At 44.5% G+C, this 11,031-nt stretch overlaps 1 protein-coding gene across 1 annotated transcript in view; it reads right to left on the bottom strand.

Annotated features, from left to right (window-relative positions):
* Positions 1-739: 739 nt before the first annotated feature.
* NCALD (neurocalcin delta) overlaps positions 740-11,031 on the bottom strand; it is a 58,951-nt gene continuing 48,659 nt past the window's right edge. Inside the window, exon 4 of the mRNA XM_071421478.1 lies at positions 740-10,926. Within this exon, the coding sequence (XP_071277579.1) occupies positions 10,829-10,926 (98 nt within the window). The 3' untranslated portion in view covers positions 740-10,828. The remainder of the gene's footprint in view (positions 10,927-11,031) is intronic.

Raw genomic sequence — 11,031 nt, 5'->3', positions numbered from 1 at the left:
GGCACTGGTTTATGTTACTTTCCAGTAGGCTTTAAACTACTTTTTGCACTCAGCTAATCCCAGCTCCAAATTTAACCGAGGTGAAAATTTGGGGAGCTTAAGGAGCATGCACAGAAGCATCAGCAAGCCCCCTCCAGAGCCTGTCTGAGGCTGGCAGGAGTCAATGCTGTGACAAGCTCTGCTGCAGCCTCATCATCCACATCTCAGAGCAACTAACCACAGCTACATGCCCATGCCCTCTTGGCCAATCCTGCTCCCTTGATGCTTATCATTTTATCCCCTTATCATTAGGGGATAAAAAACTCCCCTAAACCTGGAGAGGGATTTATCTATCGCAGGGAAAGTTGCTGTCAGTCAGCTAAGCTGCTCTTTCCAGCTTCAGAGTACCAGGACTCTCAACTTTGTGTTGTCCTTCCTTTGCTTTTATAACCCACTCCATGATGTCCTACTCCTTGCCCAGCTGCTGGCTTTAGCTGCTGGAACAAAATCTGTGTTAGCAATGGAGCATCCAGCCAGCTGCAGTGTGCCAGCCCAGCGCCTGTGCACAGCTCCAGCCCTGCCTGAGCCCTCCAGATTGACTTGCACAGCTCTGACTCTGTGCCCACAGCAGTGAGCAGGACAGGAAGGCAGTGAAGGCAGCAGGCAAAGGCTTCTCTGGGATTTTCTCCCCAGACCAAGGAGCTACATGAGGCTTTAAGGCTCCACCATGAAGGGAGTAAAGCACATGGCACACCATCACTAGCTGCAGCAGAATGTTTATTAGTAGGAAAGAACATTTAGGGGATTTTGGGAGGTGAATTTTTTTGAACTGTTGGTATCCACCACACATTGGTTTTCATCAAGATTGTTCAAGGTCACATATTTATATAAGAAAGCAATAATTAATATTTAGGTGCAATCAGTAATTCCAGTATGAAAAAGCACCGTGTCACAAAACAATTTACAATACAAAAGTCTTCAAAATCTAACATTTAAAAACAATATATTTGTTCAACAGTAATAACAATACAGTAAAAAAATTTTTATTTCCCTTCAAACAATACTGCTTATATATTTTGGCACTCAGAAAGAAACTGTCACAAATGTGCCTTTTTAGCCACACGATGCTGTTTTGTGAGTGTCTATATAACAAGGAAAAACATGCTTTTGAAGTCAGTCATTTTGCCAGGTGCAGTTTGAACTGCTTTCTCCATTAAAAAGGAAAAAAAAAATAACCTGAAAGAAAAATAACTCCTAAGCTGCAGCATGTCTTGTCTTTTGGCCCACGACACAATCTGGAGAAGCATCTCAGACTCAGTCTATCCAGTAAGTCAACCCTGCCTGAAAGGCTGGATCTGAGCCCCACTTCATTTTCCAAACCTGACAAGAAATGTAGACCTAAGCCATTCAAAATGGTCCTACCTTTTAGGGACTGGCCCCAAGTTCTTGCTATATTAAGCACCCCAATAAGATTCTGACCCTAAAATTGCTGCTCAGGCTCTTCTTTTCCTTAATTCCCCTCAATTTTAGTTAATTCATTTTAAAGTCACTTGCACAAATTGTCTTGCAATGTGAGCCCACTGTTGTTGTGCCGGCACAGCCAGCAGTGCCAAGAAAAACCAAGTTCCTAGGAGAATGCATTGGGTGAGCCATGGGGTGAGGGAGCCCGATGGCAGCGGGGTGCCCTGGGTCAGGGGCCATTCCTCCCAGGTCTCCTCCTGGGGCCAGGGCTGGCACACAGCATGGGAGGGAATCACACAGCTTGAATCTGAGAGAGGGAAAGACAAAACTAGACTTTTCAGGAAGAATTAATCTCCACTCCAAACTGACCCCTATTAAGAGAGGAACGCAGGTGCTACATGCCGGGTGAAACACCGGTGCCTGCGTGCAGCTCTGACAGCCCCTGGAAAGGGCTGATTCTAGTGAACATGCAGTCCTTGGTGCTATCTCTAAAAGCTGAACAATAACAAAAAAAATTTAAATAGTTTTTACATCTTACATCAAAGATGCCACTACAAAAACACAATAGTATCACACATTAATTAGTACAGTCTTAAAAATGCAAACCAACGCTGGTAAGACTCCCATACATTCTGCATATCATATGTACAGAGGAGAAGAGCTTCTTGAGAGGAGAGGACAGTCATAGAGAGATAATTTTCTGTTTTCTGAGTACGTTGCATAATACAAATACATTATCAGCAGAAGAAAACGTTATTCTAACACTAAGAGCTCAGGAAAGGTCCTAACTGGAAGTTAATAGCTGGGGAACCGTGCACGTGCTGGGGGGCACAAAACATACACAACCCTCCGCCAAATTCTCCGTCTCCTTCGGTGGCCTGATCGTCAACTTTCATTGTATCAGGTAGGTTTAACACGTTGCTCTGTAGGTACAGACTCCCAGAGCATGGAGCAGCACAGGGCCACGTCCCCAGAAGCTGCCCCTGCTGTGCCTGGGAGCCACTCGCCTCTACGTGTCCTTCTCGTGGGCTTTGCCTGGCAGAAAACCAGCTGGAGACTCAGGATGCCACCAGATGAGCTTACAACAGAACCAGGGGGGGAAATTAACACATCACAACAGCTACAGGCAACAGCACACAGGACACTTGCAATTCTAGACAGCTGTAAGAAAAATATGTGGACCAAATTAATTTAATTCATAGTTGTCTCTCTCCTTTCTGAATAGTAAAAGTCTTCCTTAGGATATGTAGGTTTGCTTACAAAGCATTCATCTAGATCTAGAGAGGTATCTAATTTTGCCAAGACACAGGATATACTGAACTCCATGCTGCTGCAGTGAGTCTGCTCGTAGTAGATCATTACAAGTTCGATTTGTTGTGTCTATTCTGTGCTGCAATGAGGCAACAGCCTGAGGGAACAGGGAAAGCTCTCCCTGTGGAATGGTCACGGACTTAAATAGGAACTGGGCACTTTGATCCATTCAGCTCTTGGTCATGTTTTATCTCAATTTATTAGTTTCTGCAGCATCAAAAATATCTACCCAAATTTAAACAAATTGTTGTGATTTAATCCCAACCAGCAACTAAGTCCCACGAAGCCACTCATTCACTCCCTTCTAGTGGGATGTAGAAGAGATGGAAGGGCAAAAGTGAGAAAACCATGAGTTGAGATAAAGACAGTTTAATAGGGAACACAAAAGCCCCATGCAAAAGCAAAGCAAGGCATTCATTCACCACTTCCCAGGGGCAGCCAGGTATTCAGCCATCCCCAGAAAAACAGGGCTCCATCACAAGTAGTGGTGACTTGGGGAGACAAATGACATCACTCTGAACTTGTCACCCTCTTCCTCCTTCTTTCCCCCACCTCTTTACATGGTGAGCATGATACCATGGTCTGGGATATCCCTGGGGTCAGTTGGGGTCAGCTGTCCTGGCTGTGTCCCATCCCATCTCCCTTGTGCACCCTGAGCTCCCTTGCTGATGGGGTGGGAAGCAGGAAAGTCCTTGACACCATGTGAGCACTGCTCAGCAATAATGAAGACATCCCTCTGTTATCAATGCTGTTTCCAGCACAAATCCAAAACTGACCCTCATTCTAGCTACTGTGAGGAAAATTAACTATATCACAGCCAAAGCCAGCACACAAATATATAACTATTTTTGCATCCATCACATCACTCAGCAATATCTAAAAATCAGAAGGTATTAAGTACTCCTGTCAGAGGAAGACAATATTGGTCACTTCAGGTTCAAGAGCAAAATAATGCTGAATATACAAATATTAACTACAAGACTGCTTGGAATAGAAGTGAGCAAGTGGAAGAGATAAATATATTGCAATGCAGCTCAATTTGTCTCCTTGAAGCAAGTGTGCACACAAAGAAAATCCCTAAGGTAATTAAGCTCTTCATTTTTACCAGGCACTATGTGCCCACCTCACTGGTAATTGCTCAGTCAGTTCTGCTCCTGGGGCCTTTGGGACTTTTGCATAAGAGCTGAAGGACCAGCAGGGCTAAATCTAAGAGGATCCAAAATAATGAAATAAAACATGCCTGCCACATGAATAAGAAAATTAAACACAAAATACCAATGAAACATTACTTTGTGGAGCATTTGTATGACTAACATTGAGCGTGATGTCTTTAGTAACCTTCCTTAGATCCTTATTGGATTGAAACCCTGGATGTGATTTTTCTTTTTCTTCAGATACTAACAAAAAACTATTTGGTTGCCTTGGAAATGCGAATAATGACAGGAAATAAAAAGGTGGTGGTGGCAAGGAACTGCAAGTTCTCCCCCAGACTACCACACTGGACCCATGAATCTTCCCTCTGAGTGCAGCCAATGAGCAGCACAAATGAAGTTTAGAATCTAAGAGGATTTTCTCAGGGGGGTTTACTGATCACCATCATCCTGCCATCCCATTTGGTGGGGAAATGTGAGGCCAGCCCTGAGCACCGCGGGAACCCCTGTCCCCAGGGAGGAGAAAACCAGAGGTCACACCCCCAACACTCGTTTTTGACAGATAGCAGGAAGAGTTTCTGCCTGATATAACTATGCCAAAATTATCTCTTGGTCCACAGCACCTGGGTGCTCCTGCAGGCCTGGGGCACCTGCACACTGCATGGGGATGCTTGGGAGGTGCTGCTGCTGGAAGAAACCAGCTCTCTGTGGAGTAAACAGGGCAGTGGAGAGCGAGCCCCAGGCACGTTCAGCCTGCACTGCCTCAACAAACATGTACACTATAATGAAAACCAAGTTGTTTCAGAGGTTCAGTGTGCCATTACAATGTTTAATACTGCCATTACTTAATAATAAGAAATAAATAGTGTGGTACTCACAGGTGGGCCAAAGATGGGAAACCAAATCAGAAGCTGCTCCATTTAAGTGCATTAAGCTTGGCTCCTCCACATGTCAAGGGCTGGTGTTTGTTATTTGTTCACACAGAGGCTGGGAAAAGCAACTGGGAGGTGGCTGCAAAGACTTGGAGAGCTGGACACCCTGAGCACATGCCCTGGGAAGGTGAGAATATCTTTGGTATAAGGTCAGGGCAAGAGGGGAAGATCTAAAACATCTCAGGTGCACAGTAAGTGAATACGGTGCAGAGGGTGGGTGGCTGTTGTGTGCCTCGAGATCTAGGGAGCCCTCAGCCTGCCTGATAATCTCAGATGACCATGTCTGGGGCAGGGCCCAGAGTCCCCAGCCTCACCACACAGGGCTGGAGCAGCCCAGGAGGTACCATTGACTGGGCTGGAGTAGAGGAGCTTTTCTGTGCTGGCTACTGCTAAGAGGGCTTCACTGTGCAAATTCAGACCCTGGGCTACAGGCAGGGATGTCCTCATAGTTTTTCATTTCTCTAGTCTTTTCACATTGTTCACTACAACTCAAGGCCTTTTTTTGCTTTACTTATTAGTCAGAATTAGTCAGCATTTTAGAGGTGATAGCTTAATCCCAGCTACACATTGAAACAACACAACCTGTGGGAAACCAATGAGAAGCCCCTTGCATCTGGCCTTTCCAGCTTGTTAAGATATGGACAGTACATCTGGGAAGCTTTGTACCTTATCCTCTGAAAATCCTCTCCCTGGAAACAACTTCTCAGTATGGATAATTGGGAAACAACAGCAGCAAAAGCCAGGATGGAATGCTGTTTAGATTCCCATAGAATGCAGGCATATTTTCTGCAAGGGGCAAGGAGATTGACTGTGCATCCAGCTGATGGCTCTGCTGCTCTGAAGGGCAGAGGCACCTAATGGCTTTTGCAGTCCCTCAGCAGTGGTTCTGGTTTCTAATGTCACTGATTTCCATGCCAGTTTACAGTCCCTGCTGTCTTTTCTTTGTGTTTAAAACACAGCTGTTCATTCCACCGTCCCTAGCCTCTAAAATGACACCTGGGCTTTGAAAGTCAATGGAGCTTTCCCTTCTTCTCTCTTCCACCATGACTAGGAATGAACTCCCATAGGCAATAGTTTGTCCTCAGCTGCACTTAGGGAAAACCTTATGCTCATCCTGGGAGCTGTTTGTTCAATACCTGCCAGGGTATGGTAAACAGCTCTGCTCCCTCATTTTGGAGTGTATTTTGTCAGCACCTCTGACAGAATATGCAGCAGACAGAGCTGCTCACATAGAAGGTGCCATTTCTAGTCAAGCCCTATCTCGAAACCCATCGCACCATGTGCCTGACGTATCACTGCTGCTTATCTTACCTGCCTACTGCACAATCAGTGGAAAACTCTGCATGCAGCTCTGAGCACTGCTCAGCTCTCTGGCACTTGACAAGTTTCTCTACATTTCTAAGTGCAGGTTCTGCCTGTGATACCAAGAAAACCAACTTTCCCCACTTTCCGACTCCTACATGACATCCCGCTTAGTGAGACACAGAACAAAGAATGCATCCAAGTACTTCTGCAGAGGGCAGGTGAAATATTCCTCTCCACCAGTCTTGCACTGGGTACCTGACATCTAACTGCTGAGCCCAAGGGCTGCCATGCCTGGAAACCGAGGGAGCACCATGGGGAAGATGAAAGGAGGTGCTGGTGTACTGGGTGTTCAGGAAGACTTGTCCAGCCAACAATCAGACCTGTCTGACTGTTTCACTTGGCACTTGTAGGCTAAACTGCAAAAGGAAACTCCTGAAGGATGCCTCCTCCATCCTGACCTGCTATATTGCTATCATGTTGCATCTGACACCAGCGGTGCTGAAAAAGGGGAGAGTTTTAAAAGGAGGAGGCAGCTCAGCTCAGGGCATTGTTCTGGGGCAGGAGATTCCCTTCTCACTGCCACATGTCCCCAGGCACCTGCCAGTTGTCACCGTGTTCTCTGGTTCACATGTACTGAGACATGTGGCCAAGGCCATCTTCTCATCTTGGCTTAGTCTGCAGATTAGGGCTCAGCACCAAGTTACCAGAGTTCACCAAGTTTCCATGAGTCAGCTGAGACAAGGTTCTGCCCACAGCAATGCAAGGTAATGCGACTTAACCTGATCTGCAGTGAAAGAAAATCAAGCTAAGCAGCATTATTGCACTTTTGCCATCAGCAAAGAGAGAAGTCCTGGGGCTCATCCCCCAGGGGCAGTGCTCAAACCACAGCGACTTGGGCATGTGTGCCTGCTTCCTGTGCTGGTGTGCAATATTTCTGCACACAGACCTCCTCCAGCTATGAAGTTTACATACTTCTGACTTACTGTTTTAAGCAGCAGAAAATGTGGAGGTTATGACTTATAACACAGAACAAAAAAGAATGCCCCAGGAAGAGGATAGAAATCCTATAAGCTCCTAAGAACTGCAAGGGAACAGCATAGCTCTGGGTACCTCAGAAACATCATTGAACTGTGAACTGACAGGGCTTCAAATAATGTTGAAACATAAATATTTCTTCAGTCCCTCTCAAACTCTTAAGTGCTCACAAGAACACATGTGTTGGTTTTAAAAGGCTTTTCCCCTCCCAAAGCACCCTAAAGCAAGGACAGTATTGCAAAACTCACAGTCATAGTGCTCACCTCACAAGTCATAGTCCTCACCTCACATGGCTCAGAGTTTGACAAGCTGACTGGGAATGTCAGATAAATGGGACTGGCATTTTCCGTGAGTTCAGTCTACATGTGACATATGCTCATTAATCCCTTTGGACAACACATAGTGAAGGCTGCCTCGTGCACATGTGAGTAAAACTAGAGAATGCATATACAAAATTGAGAAGTCATACAAAATAGTATGTGCTGTCTGCCATCCTTCCTGTGTGGAGATATTGCTAATGAATCACTCAAAAGTCTGACTTACTGTGCTATTCACACTTTGCCTTTAAAAGCTTTATGAAGGCAATTATGAATACAAATGCAAATGACAGCAAAGCAGAAAATTTCAATCTGAGGCACAGCACACCACTGCTGACCTGCTGATTTGAGGTCTGCAAATGTACCTATCACAACTTCAGCTAAGAATCACCCTTTAAGTACATGCAGAGGCAGAGAAAGAAAGGGATAGTTAATAATTTAAAATAATACCAATCATCAGTGGCAGTCAGGTAAAAGAATAACCCTAGCTGACTCTGTAAATGTTTCTACAACAGCCTTATCTGCAGCTATGTCCTCTGCAGCTGTAAGCTAATTCTTATTATTGCAAATGTTGTGAGCTGTGGGAAGCATTACATCTCTGCTGGGGTCACAGCACAGGCTGTGCTTTCAAAGCTGTGCTGTGTACAGGAGTAGCACGGGAGGCGAGCCTGGCCACAACACCCCAAAACTACTGAGCAAAAACAAACTGAGAGATTGGGTTCTGGGCCAGAAGTGTCTTGTAAAATGAAAAAGAGGTGGTATGCAGTCACTTAAAGAAAAGGCAACATTTTAAAAGCTTCAGTCACATGCAGCTGCTTTCACAGCATTAAGAAGAAGATGGAACTGTAGAAGGTATCCGAGTTCACCTCCAGTAAATGTCAGCTTCCACAGATCTGGGCTGCTTTGGGCGTGGGTGCCTGCACTGAGCCAGGAGGTTGGAAATTCAGCAGGGATCCTCTGGTGTCACCTTGTCCTGCCCACGCAGGGATGGTGATGGAGCACCCCCAGAGAGGCTGGGGTGGTGGCACGGTCATTCCCATCTGGCAGAGGGGTGTGCTGATCACTGCATGCCCACTGGCCTTCCTTCTGCAATCCCCAGAGTCTGGCCAGGCTTCTTCTGCTGAAAAACAACCCTCAAGTAGCTTTCAAAATCCATGAGGTGATGGACATGAAGAGAGGGCCAGAACGTCTCCAGGTAAAGCAGAAAATTACCTTGAAGAAGGTAGGCACAGACTGTCCTTTGAAGGGGATTTGTGCACATGGTGTCTAATTAAGATTTGGGAGAAGGAGATAGAGAATATTTTCATCAGCCAGAAAAATTGGTGCAAAACTTGGCAGTGTTGCTCATAACACCTGAAAGTGCTGGGTATTAAATCTGTTTGTGTCTGTGGCTGGGCCCCCTTTGCTTTCTTATTTTCCCACGCTCAGCTCAGCTCAGCTCAGCTCAGTATTTTGATGAATGTAATGGAAATATATCATCAACTGGATTTTTGTGATTGTTTGAGACAAAAATGTGTGCTTGAAGACATTTATTGAGTGTCATTAGCCACTCATAAAAAATTTAGTACAATTGATTAACAATGTTATTTTCAATTTACTTTTATTTTCTCTTAAAATGTTTTGCCCTTAACACCTGGCAAAGCAAATGGTATGGGAAAATTAAGTATAGGATTGCTTCTGTCAGTTATTGTACATGCTAGCTAGTGTTCCACAGAAGATTATTTATGCTCAACTACTTCTTCGTGACTTCTAATTAGTACTTAGCTAATCATCATCTGCAAAGCAGACTTCTTTTACTTGGTTTATTTTAAATTAAGGCTACTGGGGATTAGCATCTACAAGGTCACTTGACAAAATGCCAACTTTGCCTGTCAGACAAAGGTTACTCTAACGAGCTCATGAATTCCCAACACCGTGCCTGCCTGCATGGGTAGCTCTCCAGCAGGATCACAAAGCAGACTTCAGCTAATGACTGATTAATGCCAATTTAGTCAGCATAATGCCTCCTGTTGCTAAAGCTTTTCCAGCTTTTCTCTTGCAACAGCGCTTGTAAAGTCCCTAAGAAATCCCACATGTGTGTATTAGCTTTGCATACAGCAACTTTGATCAAAGGATAAAATTTTGCAGCAGCAAATTTCAGATACTCCTGCACCTAGGCGGAAAGATAAACATTCAACATTTCTCTCAAGAGCTGTTCTTTTTTTGTTTTAATTTTTATATATATAAATATATCATAAAGCGTACCATTTCCTCATTTCAGTACAGATTTTTTTGAACTTTACTAAAATAAATGAAATATAAATGCTACAATTTTATGTTTAAAACAAGTTTTGATGACAGCCTTCCCCTAAGAGCAGGCCCAGAAACTCTGTTAGCTACATGGAGAGAGACAAAAACACCCCCAAAACTTCCTGCTATGCAAGAGCATTGAGAACAGCAGATGTGCCTCAGCTGGAGCTGCTTGCAGGTGTCTGTGAGTTCCTCACGTGAATGCCCACTCTCCCTAGTAGCAACTGCTTTATTACTAACCTGAAAATTTCACATTCAACATGTATCTCCCTTAAATTCATTGTCAAGACCCAGCTTTTCATATCTGTGTCTGCTTTTGCTGATCCCAAACGGCAAGAGGTATTGTCAGTTGTGGATTTGGAGATCAGGATTGCAAATTGCTTGCTGAATTTTCAGATAAAGCCATATGACTTCAACCACTGTAAACCTAGTAAAAAAAGTCAACCTTCATTTTGTCCCTTCTTCACAACCTGGAAAGTGTTCACAGCATTGAAACAATGAGGCATAGGAGTGGATAATACACCCCACACATGTTTTGCACTTTCATACTTCTTCCCAGTCCTGTCTTTGATCTTAACTGGTGCCTCCTGGACAGGAGAGGAGGTTCCAGGTGAATCCTACCCCACCCATCACAACCCCTTTGGTTCAGCCTTACTACACTTTCAGGTCCTGCAGGTGAATACCTAACAACTAAAGCAGCAATCTAAAATCTGTCAGTGTGTCTTGCTGCCAAGGGGTTTGTTGTTGGTTTACTCCTCCTCAACATGTTACTTTCCAAAACACATACAAACAAACAAACAAAAAACCAAAATGAAATTTTAAAAACAATGATAACACCACAATATCTGTTTAGAACAGTACTGCCCATGCTCTGGACAAATTCTTAAGAGCAATTCAGCATTCTTATAATTAATCCACAACAAAATAAGCTATAAGATGCCACAAATGAAGGCATAATTGGCCATACAGAGGCAACACTACCATGAATGTTGTTTGGCAAGAAAATAAAAAAAAAAAAGCAGATAGATAATTCATCCAAAGTACAGGTTCAGAACTGGCCGGCACTGCTGGGATCGCACTGCAGGAGACGCACTATGGACGGGTCACTCTTGGCGCCGCGGATGAACTCTTCCAGAGAGAGCTTTCCTGGAAAAGAAACACGCTAACTTAGAGCACCTGGGGGGCTGCAGCACACCTGCCAAGCCTCTGGACAAGCACGATGGAAGGAAGCTGGGGAAGCCAGGAAAATCC

This window comes from Agelaius tricolor, unplaced genomic scaffold (assembly GCF_023055355.1).
Source record: "Agelaius tricolor isolate 1412-34295 unplaced genomic scaffold, bAgeTri1.0.p SCAF_2, whole genome shotgun sequence".
NCBI classification, from domain to species: Eukaryota; Metazoa; Chordata; class Aves; order Passeriformes; family Icteridae; genus Agelaius; species Agelaius tricolor.
Note: the sequence above shows the minus strand (reverse complement) of the source record. Positions and strands in the feature narration are given on the sequence as shown.